This window comes from Cavia porcellus, unplaced genomic scaffold (genome assembly GCF_034190915.1).
Source record: "Cavia porcellus strain 051 isolate PalLab524CR breed Dunkin Hartley unplaced genomic scaffold, mCavPor4.1 scaffold_33, whole genome shotgun sequence".
NCBI classification, from domain to species: domain Eukaryota; kingdom Metazoa; phylum Chordata; class Mammalia; order Rodentia; family Caviidae; genus Cavia; species Cavia porcellus.
In genome coordinates this window covers 803252-821213 of record NW_026947516.1, presented here as the reverse complement: position 1 = coordinate 821213, position 17962 = coordinate 803252, and the positions used below count along the sequence as shown (strand labels likewise).

Genomic DNA, 17962 nt, shown 5'->3' with positions numbered 1-17962 from the left:
ACGTCCACGCAGAGGCCCCAGCTCTGTGTGTCTCTCAGTGTGGGTGTAACACGCAGCACTTTCAGAGTTACCCTGAGCAAGAGCCCTTTCCCCTCCCTTGCTGGTGGGCAGGATTTCTGTGGTGTCACAAACAGGAGAAAAGAAACTAAAGGCTGAAAAGTTTCTTGGCCAGGTGAACTTTCCTGCAGCAGAGCAGATCACAGAGGGACAAGGGCAAGCAAGCTAACAGGCCGCTTTTTATCCCACATGCACACTCTCCTCATCCCATTGGTCAGGGTGTGACCTCATGATCTAAACTGATTGGCTACATTAATGAGGTCATGGTTACTAGGCAGAGTCAATGTTGTGATCTGAAAACCCTTTGGGGCAAAGTTTCACTACGGATCAACAGCCAAGTACTGCTTGCCCTGAAGCTTGCTAACTATGAAACAAGCACAAGTACATTTTACGATAAAGGCTACCACAAAAATAAGGCTGCTGATGATCTAGGGGAACGAAACTCCCAACCTATTTGTCCAGAACCAGTTCATGATCTCCACAATCGAAGAATCAATTTTACTGACAATGGGGGTTAAGAGCAGAAATATTTATTAAGAGAAAGAAGGCTTCTGTCTGAGAGAGAGAGGGATGGGGTCCTGCCTCGGTTGCGAAAGAGTCTGTATTTTCTCGGGACTTTTAGAGTAAAACCATGGGATAAGATGTGTAGAGAGGCCAAACTGACTCCATTTTGCCCCGAACACATCAGTGGACAATGTTATGGGAAAAGTGCAGGCCTTGAAACATCACCCCCACCCCAAGGTAAAAACACGAGGTCCTATAAGGTCAAGAAGCAAACAAGTCAGATAATCTGAGCATGCACAGTTTGAGTTTCTCTGTTCTTTATCTCAATAAAAGCTACTTGCTTAGGCTGGCTGGGCAGCAGCCATTTTGCTGACCCTCAGTGTGTGTGAATCTTTATTTTCTGTCTGCTTGCAGAATCCCAGCAAAGGTGGGTCTAAAATTGGGGCAAACTGGGAACTCACTATGTTTAGCAAGTAAGATTAACAGTTCAGGTGAAATTGATTAAATTAGGAACAAATGGGAAAGGGAGCCCCTTAGAAGGCAGGCATGCCCATAGCGCAGTGACTCCTGCCTTCCCAAGGTGGTCCAGACTTAATCCCTACACATTATACTTAAGGGTGTGGTCACATTTGCTTATGGCCCACAGCCAGAGGTGGAGTCTCCTCCCAGGTCATCAGACCTCTGGTCCTCTGTGCCAGCTTCCTCCAGGCTCCAGCCCTGTCTGACTGCACGTATGATTTCTAACTGGCTCAGCTGCCTGTAACACTGGTAACATGGAGTTACTTGTATTTTTTCCTTAGACAGGAGAAACTACCTCTTTCTGCATTGGTAATATATTAACACCCACACTATTTTCCGCAGTGTTCTAAACTCTCTGGAAGGCCTCACTTAAATAGCCTCATTGTAAAGAACAGATTTCCTGGGCTGGGGATTTAGCTCAGCGGCATAAGCGCCTTCCTTGCAAGTGTGCAGTCGTGAGTTCGATCCCTGATACTGATAAAAAACGAAAAAGACAAAAAAAAAGAAAGAAAGAACAGTTTTCCTCTATGATGAGTGAGATACCTATGGTAAAGGCCTGAGGCTGGTTGGGTCCTGAGCCATGTGGATGAGAATTAAAATAAGAGGTAGCAGAACTACAGACAAAAGACCAAGATGGGAACTCCCTCAGGAATCACACACAATGAGCCTTCTCTGATGCAAGCAGTTGCAGCCACACCCTTCCAAGTTCCCAGGTTTCCAGGCCTTCAAGTGCAAAAGAACCAAATTTCCTCTAAAATCCCAGGTTAAACTTAAACCTTACACGATAAAAAATGGGTTTGAGAAGCTGAGTTTCAAATGCTATTGCACATGCCCAGAGTCATCTGTTAGAGGTAGACATTAACTGAACAATTACCCAGCTCTTGTTACAGGCAGCCGAGCCAGTTAGAAGTACAATCCTTAAGGATTAAGTCTGGATCACCTTGAAGTCCAGTCACCATTCCAATCCCTAGGGAAGAGTCACTGCTCTCTAACAATGCCTGCTTCCTACATGACTTGCTGTCCCCTTTGTCCCAAATGTAATCAATTTTACCTAACCTGTTGATTCTTTTGGCTAACTATAGTTATGTTCCATCTCATGCCCATCTGCTTTATGAGTCCCCAGTGCCCCACCCATGGTTTTACTCTATAAAGTCCCTGGAAAAGACAGAGAACGGGGCAACCGGCTCAGGATCCCTTCTGTCTCTCTTCAGAAGAAAGGTTTCTTTCTCTCAACAAATATATTCTACTCTTCACCTCCGATGTTCCTAAAATTCATTCTTTGATTTTAGAGAACCGGAACTCACACGGACACAGTAGGTCCAGAGATTCATTCCCCTATATTACTCTGGTTGTCTCTACTTAGCCCAGAATCAAGCAGCCACCTGGCCACCCCCTCAGAGTTTCCACGAATCTGGGAGCTAGTTCTGCTATTTCAAATGCAATCTTTCCTCATCTAGAGTCAGCTGAGACCCACGGGGAGGGGTAGGTAAGGGACTCCTCTAAGAAGTAGAGGAGACCAGGCCTCTGTGTCCCGGCATAGTCCTGGGAACAGCTAGCACGTTCACATTTGTGTCTTTTGAGTTACACCTGGCTCCTCAAATTCCCTTTCAGCAAGCTGACTTTCCAAAAACGAGTTGATAAACTTGTATAGGCCACTAAACCCAGCCCGCTAGCAACAAGTCCAACATCCACTAAGCACCACTGCCTGTGGTGGAAATGGGGTTCCCATCATGTAAAACAGCACAGCCACCCGGATTTGTGGGTGGCTCAGCTCTCAGGTCCCCACTCCTCTCCCAGAGCAGCTCTGACCATCTCTTCACCATGGCTGCACTACAGTCCTGCTTGGCGCTTTCTTCCCTGACTCCTCTTCCACTTTCTGTGTCAGACAGAGACAAGCCCAGCCCGCGGGAGTCTGGAGACCCAAGATCCGAGTCGCTGGAGAGAACACTGACGTTCTCCATCACATTCAGGACCTCTCTCCACAGTCATGAGACCACGAGCGCACTGTGCGCGGGGCCATAGCAGGAACTAATGTGGTAATCGTTTGGGTTGCTGAGTACGAAGCAGTTCACCGCATGCTTGGGAAGCTGTCCTCCTAATCGCCTGCAACGTTAGCTTTTCGTGCACTCTCCTTGCCCTAATCAACATCTACTATGAGATGGCCATGTGGGAAAATAAACACTGAAAATTCAGGACTTTGCTGTGAATAGAAAATGGAGGGTCTGAGGAGAGCAGGTGTGGGTCTGAGACCCTGCCTCGCAGCCATTTATAGCCGTCACATCCCCAGCTCTGCTACTGAAAGCACCGAGACCAGGGACCCAGCGCCCGCAGCCGCACCAGCTCCAGGCCGCCCTGAACCAGGGCCGCCCCGAGCCCCGCTCTCCCCACACCGCTGAGGCGCTGCTGGGCCACACCGGACGGACGGCACCGTGGGCGGGCAGTGTCACGGTGGGGACGGACTCACGGACACGGCGGTGACCCGGACCCCGCCGAGGGAACAGTGGCAAAAGCCCCAGAGCCCGGAGGACCTCGGGGTCCGGAGCTCGGCGGGAGGCTGCGGCTCCCAGAGCCGGTTCCGGCCGCCTCCTCTCACACCTCAGCCCGACCCCCTCCCTTCCCCGGCTTCCGTCCCGCACCATCACCACTGCGCGGCTTCCCGGTGTCCCCGAGTCCTTCCCACGCGGCCTGCAGCGGCAGAAGTCCCCGAAGGCGGTCTGCGGAGCCCCGGCATCCTCCACAGAACACTGAGCAGCCGCGGCCATCACACCGGAAGTCCCGCCCACCTAGGCCCTCCTGATTGGACAGTTCGTGCAGCCCGCCTCTCCCACGCTGATTGGTCGCTGCCCCAGTGCCCTCCCTCCAGACAGAACGAGGAGGAAGTAAACTCCGGTCTGCTGGGCCACAGATAGACTGATAGATTGTGGCAAACTTGGGGAGCAGGCTTTGTTCTCCAGTGTGAACCTCACCTCACATAACAATTGCAGGACAATCATGGCTTCTCAAAACTCCCACGGAAAAAAAAGAAGCTCACTCTGTTTCAAGGACTCAAGAGGAAACCGGACGTGGTGGCTCACGCCTGTAATCCCGGCACTGGGGAGGCTGAGGCAGGAGGATCGTTGCGAGTTCGAGACCAGCCTGGGCTGCAAAGTGAGCTCAAGGACACTCTGAACTGCATAGCGAGACCCCCATCTCAAAAAAAGGAAAAAAAAAAAAAAACATGCATGAGTAAATGCGGACCTTAGGCTCACCCCGAAACCCTTGCTAGCAGGCATTCGGATGGCGAAACTTTCCAATCTAATTTCCGGAAAACTCAGCTATGTTCCAAACTAGAGCCTCTTTATGTATGCTATGGATTTTTCATTCTAATGGACCAGAACCCACGTGAAGCAGGTGCACACACTGCTCTGGAGAGCAGCTTTATTATCAGGGAAGCTGGCTGCTTGGGGACCGAAACAGCCGCCCTTGGCCTGGGGAAAGGTTTGTAGGGTTGTTCTGGGGAGGGTGCTCGCGGGCTGGAACAGCCAGGACCGCTCTGGGGGTGAACCAGGTGCGGGCAGCAGAGTGTGGCAGGGTGGTCACGGGGTACCTTCCTGGGCAGGACTGACTTGCGGTTGGAGCAGTTCTGGGAATTGTCTTTTCTTGCAGCTCAAGTGTGAACAGGTTGACCCTTGACAATTACTTTGTCCTATTTTTTCCTCAGTGTATGATGGAGCTGAATGAAAAATGTATTTTTGGAAGAACAATTACAGTTTGTGAATTTGGAAAAAAATTGCATTTAAGCAGTTTACTCCTTGCTTTTCTGCAGGTGCCGTCCTTTCTTAATGACTGGGTGTCCTCTTCCCGAAAAGAGATCTCTCCTGTTCTCAGAAGGTTTCATGGTCATGTCCTGTGAAGGAAATAGTCCCCTGTGAGAAGTGAACAGGATGACTGAAGGACAGCACAGGACCAAGAGGAACAGAGGGCGACCTGGCGTTTGCACAGCTCAGGATTCGGGAAGGCGGCAGCAGGCTTAATGGGAGAAGAGGAAGAGGATGGCATGCATGGAGAGGGCACAAGATGGTAAAATTACTCAAAGTGCTCCTCGATTAAAACAAGATATTCTTCAAGATGCACTTGAAAGCAGTTGTGATGTCCTGCTGTTATTTGGAATGACTTGCAATTTTTTCTTTTTTCTACCAAATTCAAAGAGGAGACAGGTGAGGGGAAGGGCTGAAATCCCAGCACTTGGGAGGCTAAGAAGTATTTCTTTGATTTCAAGGCAAGTTTGAGCTGTACAGTGAATTGAACGATAGCATGCACTGTGCACCCAAACCCTGCATCCAGAAATTTTAAAATGGCAAAAATAACAAGTAACAGACAAATGGTAAAATCTCTTCCTCCAATGCTGTATTTTTCTGTTTTTGTCTTTTCATTTCTTTTCTTTCTTTGACATCCAAAATCTTTTCACATCCAAATATGAATAGGGATGTCACAGACCCTGGGTGCACTCACACCCAGCTCACGCGATGTCTTGCGTGCCTAGTAAGACATCTTTGCTCACAGATCCACTTTATCTTCATTGACAGGACCCTCCAGCTGACTCCATCAGTGGGCAGCTACACCTTCACTATGCATGTGCTTTCCTATTCAATACGAATCTTGGTGTCTACAGAAGTACAGAAACAATAATAAACATCACAGTGTTACGGAAACACCACAAGGTTTATTTAGTTAGGTTTTTTTTTGGTTTGTTTCTTTCTTTAATGGTAGTGGAGATCGCACTCACAACCTCATTCTTGCCATGCAGGTGCTTGGCTGCAGGACTAAATCCCTGGCCTTACAGCCTCATTATTCATGGCAGAACAGTGACAGCAATTCTAGTAGGTGTTCCTCGTTTCTTGACCGAGGTCTTCTCCCGCAATTACGCTATTCATTGGATTGGTTGCTAAGTGAGGGTTGTGTGTGGCATGCACATTTGCATACTCAGAACAAAGAAATGGTCAGAGAAACTCCAAGTAGATGACACTGATTTATTTATACACTTTGCACATCCAGTAACTGTAAAATAAATGTGACCATTAAGCTGCGGTTCTGTATGGTACAGTACAGTAACCAAAAGTGATACTGTTGTATAAACAAGGTGGAATTTTAAAAAACGACATTTGAGCTTTATAAATTAGGTGTACAGAGCTCTACTGAAGAGAAGGGAGAGCGGGGTATGGCAGCACACTTCTGTAATCCTAGCACTAGGAAGCTGAGGCAGGAGGAACATTGCAAGTCCAAGAGCAGCCTAGGCTACAAAGTGAGCCCGAGGCCAGCCTGAACAGCGTAGTGAGACCCTGTGTCCAAAAACACACACAACAAAGCAAAATGAAAAAAGACAGCTCTAAGTCCCAGTAATGGATCAGAAGTTTGAACATCTAAGTCAGACACAGGTTCAAATGATCCTTAGTTAGATAGGTCATCCAGTGTGGACTGTATGCACAAGACAATTAAGCGGGTAGATAGATATTTGAAGGGAAATGGGTCATTTATGTGGCATCAAAGAAATTCTCAGTGGTGCTTATTAATCACAGATTGGAAAAAACTAATTACTGCAGAATGCTGTCAAATGCCCTGATGAACAAGGAAGTAGTACCCATCACCACACTAGATATTGGTGTCACTACGCATGTGTCCACAAGCATGACGGGAGGGCTCTTTCTCCCAAGGTGTCCTTGGCAAAGTGTTTCGCTCTATTGTAATACAGGACAACTGCACAGACCAAGGGGGTAGTGTGTCAAAAGGTACAGAAAGACCAAGGAAATCTTAGAGACAGGAGGAGGCTTAGGAGCCTGACAAGTAAAGGGAATGTGAGATCCTGGTTCGGTTCTGGAAAGGGGGCACTCACGGGCCAACAGATGAAATCCAAATGAATTATTCCACGTAGCAATATTGTGTAAATTTCAGTTTCTGTATTTGAATTTTTCTTTGTGAGCACAGGTACAACTGGGAGGTGAATGTGTCACAAGCCATCGACACTGATTTGTGTATCATTTGCCTAACTAATGTGATTTCAGATGCAAAGTTTAAGCTAAAAAGAATCTGTAAAGTGCTTCATGTGGCAGCACAGCGGGGTGTTGTGGGGATGTCTCTGACCCATTGGGGTAATCTCAGACTTTCCTTGATTAATTAACTAGTTTTAACCTCCTTCATGACTGAGGTTTGACCCAAGTCTACCATGAAGATATTTATCAGTACACTCTGCTTGTTTGGTTTCTCCCTGTTTGTCTGCCTGCTTTAGGAAATATGGGTTTGGTGGAATGCACGTGTGTTCACAGGTTGCCCACCTCAGCCTTGCTGTTGCACGTGGCCATGCACACAGTGTGTGTGGGACAGAAGCACCAGGCTGCAGTTGCTCCACCTATGCTGTTACCTACCCATGGTGCCTTGCTGTCCACCCATGGTGCCTTGCTGTCTACCCATGGTGCCTTGCTGTCTACCCATGGTGCCTTGCTGGCTCTGGGTCACAACCTTCACTACCACTGCCTCACCACGTTCCATGTGCCAGGACCACACAGGCTCTCTGTGGAATCTGTGACCTCCCACTGGACGGATGTACCTCCTTTTTCAAAAAAGACGGCTTCAGAGGGACCCAGAGGCTTGTCCAGGTTTGCACAAGGCACTCTTGTTCCCAGTCCGAAGGCTCATGGAGCTCTGCCTGCCTCTGCAGGCTGCCTCTGTGTGGTCCACAAGTGCCTGGCAGCAGGCTTAGCCCTTCCTCCCAGCCGGCATCACCATCTTGGGCCTATGAATGATGACTTTAGCAAGGGACTCTAAAGAATAGGTCCATTTTGAAAAGCAATGCAATCTCGATTACTTTGAGAGAACGGGTCGTTTCCTGCCAGCATTCATTTTAATTATCACTACATCTTCTTCGGTCAAGTTTGCTTGAATCAAGATCCAAATAAATGTCACACACTGCTGTTGGGAGCACAGTCTCTCCATATCCCGTTCCACTCTGTGTTAGGTGAGACTATAAAAACAGAGCTGAGTGTGTAGGTGAACTGTAGAATGCTTGCCTCGCATACAGCAGCCCTGGGATTCACCTCCCACACTGGGGAAGAAATAAATCACAAAGATGGTGCAAATACATAGAAATCAATATGCTGTGCAATTACACAATAGCTCAGAACGTGGCTTTAGGGAAATGTGTGCCTTGTCATGATCGGATCCATGCTCTCTTCCAGAATTCCCATTTTCCCATGGTGGAGCCCGGGTATCACAGAGCTCGGCAGCTCTTCCACCCAGCCTGGCTCAGCCGCCTGTCTCCAGGACGATCCTCACCTGGGAAGACTCAGGGGCGCCCCGTGCACACTTCATGCAGCTCATCTTCTCCAGAGTGAAGAACTTTGCATGTGTGGCCTGAAACCTGGTGGGCGGCTGGGGCTTGCTGGGCAGCAGTGGGGTGGGGGGCACCACCAAACCCTTCTGCTTGCTTTCCCGAGGTCTGGATCCCAGTGGCAGACTGCTGGGATTCATACTGTTTGCCAAGACTGAGAATGTGGATTCTGACAACTAAGAAAGAGACAGAATTCATAGTAGAAACTAAAGAAGTGAGGAACCAATATAGTGAAACCAACAGTTCAAGAAACGTTATAGAGATTCAATGCAATCAAAATTCCAACACAACATGTACATATATTTCCAACAGCATACCTTACAAAATTAGAGAAAACCACTCTGAAATTCATCCAGAATCACAAGAGACCTAGTATACAAAGGCAACCTGGGCAACAAAGGCAACACACGGGGCATCACAATCCCTGACTTAAAATCACACTAGAAAGCTTCTCTGATAAAAACAGTGTGGGACTAGCACAGAAAAAAGACCCAAAGAAAATGGAAGAGATTAGAAGATGCAGAACCAACTTCAGACATACTCAGTCACCTTACCTTTGACAAAGGTGCCTAGTACGTTCACCGGAAGAAACACAGGCTCTTTGATGGTGGTCAAAAACCTGACTTTCCACATGCCAAACATGAAACGCTGACCCATATCTTTCACCATCTATTAAGCTAAAACTGCAACTGATCAAAGATCTTAATATTAAAACAGAAACATTCAATCTGCTTAAGTTCGAGTAGGTAAAACTCTTTTTTTTTTTTTTGTCTTTTTCGGTTTTTATCGGTACCAGGGATCGAACTCACGACTGCCTGCTTGCAAGGCAGGTGCTTATGCCGCTGAGCTAAATCCCCAGCCCCTCGAGTAGGTAAAACTCTTGACGACATCGGTGAATGAAACCCAGATTGAACATGACTTATCTCAAAGAATCAACAAATGTGATCACATCCTATTGAAAAGCTTTTGCACAGCAAGAAAAATCACCACCAGAGTGAAGAGACAGCCCACACTGTGGGAGAAAATGTGTTCCAGCCGTTCCTCAGATGAGGGAGTATTACTGAGAACACATAAAGCCCTCAAGAAAATCTGTCCTCCCAGATTTAAGAACTCAGTCCAAAAATGGGCACCTAGGGTTAAAACACACTTTTTCAGATGAAGAAGTACAAACAGCAACTAAATACGTTAATAATGTTCAACAGTATTGGTCATTTGAGAGATGCAAATTAAAACAACACTGAGATTTTCCTCACCCAAGAAAGCTGAGCCCACTTGTGCCCTTCAGCACCGTCCCATGACTGCAGACCCAGAGGGTAACAGCCGCATTCCACCCTGGCTCTGACCACCACAGCACCTGCAACCCTGCACACTCCTCCTGTGTGCTCACCCACAGCATAATAGAAAATGGAAGGATATTCCTTGCTCTTGGTTGGGAAGAACCAACATTATGAAAATGGCCATACTCCCAAAACTGTTACATAGATTCAATGCAATCCCGATCAAAATACCGTTATCATACCTTACAGATCTAGAGAAAATATTCCTAAGATTCATTTGGAAACAGAAGAAACATAGCTTAGCAAAGGACTCTGGGCAACAAAGGTAAGACAGGAGGCATGTCAATTCCTGACTGGAAACTATACTACAAAGCCACAGTAATAAAATCAGCATGGTACTGGCAAAGAAATAAGACCCAAAGATCAGTGGGACAGATTAGAAGATAGAAACACTACTACAAAGACACTCAGCCACCTTATATTTGACAAAGGAGCTAAACATGTTCACTGGGAAAAAATAGCCTCTTTAATAAATGGTGTTCGAAAAATTGGCTTTCCACATGCCAAAGACTGAAAATATACCCATGCCTATCACCATACACTAAACTAAAGTCAAAATGGATTAAGGATCTAAATGTTAAAACAGAAACACTAAATCTACTGTAGGACAAGGTAGGTAGAAATCTTGGGAGACATAGAGGTAGGTAGAGAATTCATGAATAAAATGCAAACCACATGGGAAATACATCAGAGTCAACTACTAGGATTTCATTACTAAAATTTTTTGCACTTTAAAAGAAATCACCATCAAAGAAAAGAAAACCCACAGAATGAGAAAGAATTTTAGCCAGCAATCCCTCAAAGGACTTATAGCCAGAACATATAAAGAACAGAAAAACATGAAGCCTCCCAAATTCAGAGACCCTCTCCAAAAATGGGCATCAGAGATGAACACACAGTTCTCAGATGAAGATATACAAATGGCAAATAAATGCATGAAGAAATGTTCACCATCACTGGTCATTCTAGAAATGCAAATTAAAACAGCATTGAAATTTCCTCTCAGATGCTGCTCACCAGGTTTTCTCTCAAAAAAAAACCTTCCAGATTTTTTTTCCTGTGCAAGGCAAGGACTCAGAGCCGGAAGTGTTGGGTTTTTTTCCCTCTGCCGGGACCGTAGGATAGTCCATCAGCTCTTGCGCACCCCGGTCCTGTCTCTTCCTCCGATCTGCCTGCTCACATACATGCTCCTCTCCAGTGTGATCCTCTCCCTGCCCTTGACACCTGTCTGTGTGACCTAAGGCTTTACCATGTTGCTAACATGCAAGACTCCCTCCCCACCGTGGGTTCTTTGCTGGAACTTCCTCCTGTTAATTACATGCATAGTTTCCCCCAATTGTGAGTCTGTCCAAGTCTTTCACAAATAACACGTGTGTTGGAAGCATTCCCATATTGCTTACGTACATACAGCTCCTCCTCAGTGTGAATCTCTTCATGTGTTTCACAAACACCGCTTGTGCTGATGGCCTTTCCACACTGCTTACACACACGGGGCTTCTCCCCAGGGTGAATTCTTTCATACATTTAGCACTTACCGTGTGCGGTGAAAGCCTGCCTAAGTTACGTGCACACACAGGGATTCTCCTCAGGGCGAGTCTGTTCATGCATTTGCTAATGTTTTCTGCTGAAGGCTTTCCGACACTGCTTACGTACATGGAGTTTCTCCCCAGTGTGAGTCCGTTCATGGATTTTACATTTACTATGTGTGCTGAAGGCTTTCCCACACTGCTTGGAAGCACTGACTGTGAACACCACCTGTAACTACATACAGTACCACATGCAATGTGTTTGCTGTGAAGTGGTCTTTTAAAAATTTAAATGTGTATCATTAAAGTCAGCTCTCAGTACGCACACAAAATGTGTTTTATATCCTCCTGCCCTCAAGGCCTGAATGCCATTTCATTAAACACGGCTTTAAATCTGAGCACGGACAACATTTCCAGGTTTTTTTATTTTGAAAATTTCAGAAAAAGTCTCAGACTGTAGTTGAGGCTGGTTTTGAAGCACACATCCTGGTCTGGACTTGAACTTGTAGGCATTGTATGAGTGCTGGGAATACAGGCCAGGGCCGACCCATCTGGCTGTTTGGTATTTTACATTACCTCCATGATTTCAGATTTGGCAAAATATAACCCTAAGTACCATCCACATTTCAGATATTGGAATATTTCAAGTATTCAACTGTCAGATAAGAGATAACAATGTGTTCATGAGACTTGAGAAATTCTGAAGCTTAAAATGCCTTTTTCTGTAGTTTTCTTTGGGTTCTTGGACACATGAGGAACTTTCTTTTCTGAGTAAAAATTGTCTTAGATAAGCCAGGTGGGGTGATGCACACCTGTCATACCAAAGGCGGCCCAAGGCTGGCTTCACTACATAGTGACACCCTGTCTCAGAAAGTCAAAAAAATTACCTTACATGATTCCTGAAATTTCTGTACTCATCTCCAAGTTGCTGGTCATCTGGGTTTCTTCCTAAAGTATATAAACAGGAACGCAACAATGACTGGCCACATGTAGAAAAATCCCTGGATTCCAGGTACATCCACCTACACCATGACCCAGCCGGGAGATGCGTCACAGCGCGTCCATTTTCCCGCTAAGGAGACTGAGCTGATGGCAGGACCCAGTGCTCTCCGACCGCATAAATGAGAACACAGCGTCTCCCTCACCTACGGCAGCCAGGTTCCTGAAGGTTTCCAGCATCACAGCTCTGTAGAGCTTCTTCTGGAAGGATCCAGCAAAGCCCACTCCTCCCTGGTGAAGCTCACAGCCACGTCCTCGAAGGTCACCGCCTCCTGCATCATCAGACGTGGATTCCAGGAGGAAGAGGGAGGCTCACGGCACGAGCCAGCTCAGCTCTGCTCCTCCACAGCCCACACGGGGCTGAGGTTCCCCACTTTCTGCTTCACGCTCGGTCCTCACTGATTGTCCATCCAGAGGCACTCATCACACGGGACCTGTGAGGCTGCCCTGGAATTCGGTGCCGAGCCACAGCGGGGTGATGGGACAGTGCTGCTCCTGCTGGTCACATCGAGGTTTGCCGTACAGAGTCACTAAAGCACGGGTCACAGAAAGGGCGTGAAAGTGAAAAAAGAAAATACAAAATATCTCATGAGTTACTCTGAGACACAAAATAAAATATCTTTTTTTTCTCAACTTGTTATTTAGGGAACTGATTTTTTCTATCTCTGATTGCATTCAGAAAACATTTCAAACTTCATCCCACTTTTCTAAACAAAGGCTGAACATAAGCAACACTAATTAAGAATGAAAACTAACTGAACACTAAGCAAAGTTCATGAATGATGATTTGGAAAGCTAATGAAAACAGTGACACTTTCTTTTGGAGAATGTCTAAAAACTATGACATGAGATGAAGCCAACCGTACTATCCTGTGGCTGAGTGACGTGAACGGTACAATCGGAAAGGAACGAGGGTGGAGGGGATCAAAGTGCACGTGGGATGTACTGAGCACCAGCACCTGCGCTCTGAAAGGCACAGCATTGAAAGGAAACAGGTTTCAGTACCGAACCCACCTGCGGATGTGACGGCTAATTTAAGTCCAGAGTTCAGAGTCTGCGCTGAAGGGCACCGCTCAAGTCCCCTCAAAGCCTCATGCAGGCACGGGCAGGGCTGCAGGAGTCTGTGACTGATTCACGGTCCAGTACAGGCATTTGGGTGTGAGTGCTGCAACCACTGTGGGGTGGAGACCCTGTACCCAATATAAAATAAAGCCATGAAGGGCTGGGGATTTAGCTCAGCGGCATAAGCGCCTGCCTTGCAAGCCCGCAGTGCTGAGTTCGATCCCCGGTACTGATTAAAAAAGAAAAAAATGTCAAGCCGGGCGTTGTGGCTCACACCTGTCATGCCAGCACTCAGGAGGCTGAGGCAGGAGGATCCTTGTGAGTTAGAGACCAGCGTGGGCTACGCAGTGAGCTCAAGGCCAGCCTCAACTGCACAGAGATCCTGTCTCAAAAAAACAAAACAAAACAAAGAGCCATGGCTTGCGGACTCTACTCCTTTTTCCTCTAGTTGTCTTGGCTGGGCTCTGCTGCCATGAATCCAGCCTCTCTGCCACGCTGCCCGTCGTGGTGCCAGCCACCTGCACGATGACTCCTCTGAAATCTGCGAGCAAAATAAATTTTTCATTCTTTAAATTTGGGTATCAGGTATTTTGTCTCAACAATGAGAAAAAACTAATTAAGACATCGTCTTCCTGTGCCTTACATAATAATTAAATTGCCTCTTAAAAGATAAACCTGAGCACTTTGAGACTTCACAGTGAGACATACTGGAAAGTAAAAAATGTGTTTCCACGAAAGAAAATCGCGAGGCTCTCAGAATGAGAGGACACACACAAAGCTGTGTAAACCTGGGAGACGGAAGACACAAAGAACAAACAAACAAAAGTATATACAACAGAGGCAAGAGGAATCTGGGTACCACGTACAACATGACCACGTGGCAATGAGGACTGAGACACATGGGCCCCGAGAGAACACACCGCCTGGCAGGCGAGATGCAGGCCCGGGCCGAGGGCGCAGGCCAGGAAGCGGGTGCAGGAAGACACAGCGGTGAGCAGCCTGTGACGGGAGTGGGTCACACGGCCGCGTGCACACGCACACCCGCTCCTGGGTGTGTTCACAGTGCACACGCCACTGAGCTCACTCCAGATCCAGGAAAGGCCAGTGTCGTGTCTGGAGAGAAACGTGATTCCGTCACCTCCACGGAGAAGTGAGTTTGCAGACAGCTCGGCCATGGCCACTAGGATTGAGAAGAGACCACTTTGCCACGACAGAAACGTCAGCCTGTACAAAACACAGTGAGGGGGACAACACACAGAAGTCTTTTCCATGTAATTTCTACAGAACTCACGTATTAAACATTTCACACTGGTTAGACTGAAAGTGTCACTAAGGTGACAACTGTCATGGAGGACATTCCCGAGCACCAGCACAGTATGCAGGACAGTGTTACCAGGAGGACAGAGAAGGTGGGGTCTAACACGGCTGCCCTGGGAGCCCTGGACCCTGCCGGGCTCAGCTGTAAAACCCCCTGAGGTCCCCAGGACGCTCACATAGTTATGGTTATGACGGCTCGATCCCACCAAAGCTTTTCAGACAGTAAATTAAACTGCAAAACACACAAACACTACGGGGCCGTGTGGAAAGACTCTTAACTGATGCTTGCTTCCCACGTCCTCACGTGGGAAAATGAGGTGAATCACAGGCAGGCAGGCCACAGGACAGCACAGGGCACGTGGAGACCCGCAGACACCGGCCAGCAGTGTGCAGGCTGCACCAGGGACACCGGCAGGAGGGGCGGGCTCAGGGACAGAGGAGGGCCGGGCCGCTCCCAGCTAACTCATGAGTGTGCATCCTTGAGAGAGGTGGACACGTGGCCACACCGTGAGACAGGACACAGAGACCCTGAGGGCGGGACTCACACACCCGAGGGCCGTGGAGAACACAGCAGGACTCTCACCCACGGCCACGTGTGCTCACATAGGGACGGAGACGTGGCCTCAGGGTTGGGTCGGCCCTAGAGGAGGCAGCCCCCGGGTGTCTGTGGAAAAACCACTGCTCAGCCTGCATGCTAATCACCCAGGTCACCGGCAGACAGTGGCCAGGGCCCCACACTGTTTGCTGTGGGTGGTTGCAATGGCTTTTTCCTGGATCCCATTAACAGCTGGAAATGCTTGAGGTTCCTCACATCTAAACCAAGGAGCACAACGTTAGACACACAAAGTGCCATTCATCAAACCGCGGGGACCAAAGCTTTGCCACTGGGTCCTGTGTGGGACTCCTGAGTTGCTGAGGGCGACACCTGCTGGTGATGCCGTTTGTGCAGTAACCAGGAAGAGCCACCATTCCTTTCCAAGCCAGTCCTGTCAGCAGCTGTGCTTGAGAATAAGGAGCTGAACCCAGCAATTCTGAAGCAGCTGCATTTAGTCCTCAACTTTCAGGCCTCAGAGGCTGCCGCGCCCTGCCCTTCCACAGTGGAGAGGAGGGTGTGACCTGCCAGGCTGCCCAAGCTCAATGTGCTCAGGTGTCCATGCGGGCCTCCATCACCTGATCTTGCTGCACAGTTTAAGGTCATGGTGTCAGAAATGGGAGGCCTGCCGGACAGCCGCTGTGCCAGCCATCCAGAGAGGAACAGGCGTCTCCTATGAGGAGACACAGGCCACACTGGTAATTTAAAAATATTTCCTTCTCTCCCTGCTAACATTTACACCAGCCAGGTGAACACAGTCTCACAGCGCCCAAACGTTTTCTGACACCTGCCCCCGGTCCCCTGTGACTGAGTTTTGTCTCCACACAGAACAAGGGGGCTGTGGGCAGAACTGGGGCCACTGTTGGCCTGGAAGGCCAGCCCTGAAAATGGTCAGCACAGATGCATCATTGCAAGCAGAGGGCATGGGTGACCAGGAACCCACTCACCCACATGCTCTGTCTTCCTTGGGGCCGCTGGGCAGCAGCTCTGGGCCCGTCCTGTCCCCCACGCTGGGAGGAGGAGGAGGAGGAGGAGGAGGAGATGGAGGAGGAGGAGATGGAGGAGGAGGAGAAGGAGGAGGAGGAGATGGAGGAGGAGGAGGAGATGGAGGAGGAGGAGATGGAGGAGGAGAGAATGGAGGAGGAGATGGAGGAGGAGGAGATGGAGGAGGAGATGGAGGAGGAGGAGATGGAGGAGGAGGAGATGGAGGAGGAGGAGATGGAGGAGGAGGAGGAGATGGAGGAGGAGGAGATGGAGGAGGAGGAGATGGAGGAGGAGGAGATGGAGGAGGAGGAGGAGATGGAGGAGGAGGAGATGGAGGACGAGGAGATGGAGGAGGAGGAGATGGAGGAGGAGGAGGAGATGGAGGAGGAGGAGATGGAGGAGGATGAGATGAAGGAGGAGGAGATGGAGGAGGAGGAGGAGATGGAGGAGGAGGAGATGGAGGACAAGGAGATGGAGGAGGAGGAGATGGAGGAGGAGGAGATGGAGGAGGAGGAGATGGAGGAGGAGGAGATGGAGGAGGAGGAGATGGAGGAGGAGGAGATGGAGGAGGAGGAGATGGAGGAGGAGGAGATGGAGGAGGAGGAGATGGAGGAGGAGATGGAGGAGGAGGAGATGGAGGAGGAGGAGATGGAGGAGGAGGAGATGGAGGAGGAGGAGATGGAGGAGGAGGAGATGGAGGAGGAGGAGATGGAGGAGGAGGAGGAGATGGAGGAGGAGGAGGAGATGGAGGAGGAGGAGATGGAGGAGGAGGAGGAGATGGAGGAGGAGGAGGAGATGGAGGAGGAGGAGGAGTGGAGGAGGAGGAGGAGATGGAGGAGGAGGAGATGGAGATGGAGGAGGAGATGGAGGAGGAGGAGATGGAGGAGGAGGAGGAGATGGAGGAGGAGATAGAGGAGGAGGAGATGGAGTAGGAGGACATGGAGGAGGAAGAGATGGAGGAGGAGGAGGAGACGGAGGAGGAGGAGATGGAGGAGGAGGAGATGAAGGAGGAGGAGGAGATGGAGGAGGAGGAGGAGATGGAGGAGGAGGAGGAGATGGAGGAGGAGGAGATGGAGTAGGAGGAGATGGAGGAGGAGGAGATGGAGGAGGAGATGGAGGAGGAGATGGAGGAGGAGATGGAGGAGGAGGAGATGGAGGAGGAAGAGATGGAGGAGGAGGAGATGGAGGAGGAGGAGATGGAGGAGGAGGAGGAGATGGAGGAGGAGGAGATGAAGGAGGAGGAGGAGATGGAGGAGGAGCAGATGGAGGAGGAGGAGATGGAGGAGGAGGAGATGGAGGAGGAGGAGATGGAGGAGGAGGAGATGGAGGAGGAGGAGATGGAGGAGGAGGAGGAGGAGGAGGAGGAGATGGAGGAGGAGGAGGAGAGGGAGGAGGAGGAGGAGATGGAGGAGGAGGAGGAGGAGATGGAGGAGGAGGAGATGGAGGAGGAGAAGGAGATGGAGGAGGAGGAGATGGAGGAGGAGGGAGGAGATGGAGGAGGAGGAGATGGAGGAGGAGGAGGATGGAGGAGGAGGAGGTGGAGAGGGAGGAGGAGGAGGAGGAGGAGGAGATGGAGGAGGGAGGAGAGGAGGAGGAGGAGATGGGGAGGAGGAGGATGGAGGAGGGAGGAGATGGAGGAGGCGGCGCAGGCGCGCGGCGCGCCTGGCCGCGCGCAGGCGGCGCGGCGGCCGCTGCGGCGGCGGTG

The 17962-nt window shown here is 49.4% G+C and overlaps 2 protein-coding genes and 1 long non-coding RNA gene across 6 annotated transcripts in view; 1 reads left to right on the top strand and 2 right to left on the bottom strand.

The window, feature by feature from the left end:
• LOC101787477 (oocyte zinc finger protein XlCOF6-like) overlaps positions 1–17962 on the bottom strand; it is a 502509-nt gene that overhangs the window by 19755 nt on the left and 464792 nt on the right. The window contains exon 1 of one of the 2 annotated variants that reach the window (XM_023561906.2): positions 3717–3841. The exons of the other annotated variant lie outside the window; for it this stretch is intronic. Coding sequence (XP_023417674.2) covers positions 3717–3719 — 3 coding nt within the window. The 5' untranslated portion in view covers positions 3720–3841. Of the gene's footprint in view, positions 1–3716; positions 3842–17962 lie in introns of those variants that run through there. 2 annotated transcript variants of the gene reach the window in all.
• Positions 1–17962, bottom strand: part of LOC106025945 (zinc finger protein 14-like) — a 431103-nt gene that overhangs the window by 40698 nt on the left and 372443 nt on the right. The window lies entirely within an intron of this gene.
• Positions 3950–5771, top strand: LOC106025938 (uncharacterized). Its single transcript, XR_001199533.3, has 2 exons — positions 3950–4557; positions 4886–5771. It is a non-coding gene; the product is annotated as an uncharacterized LOC106025938 (long non-coding RNA).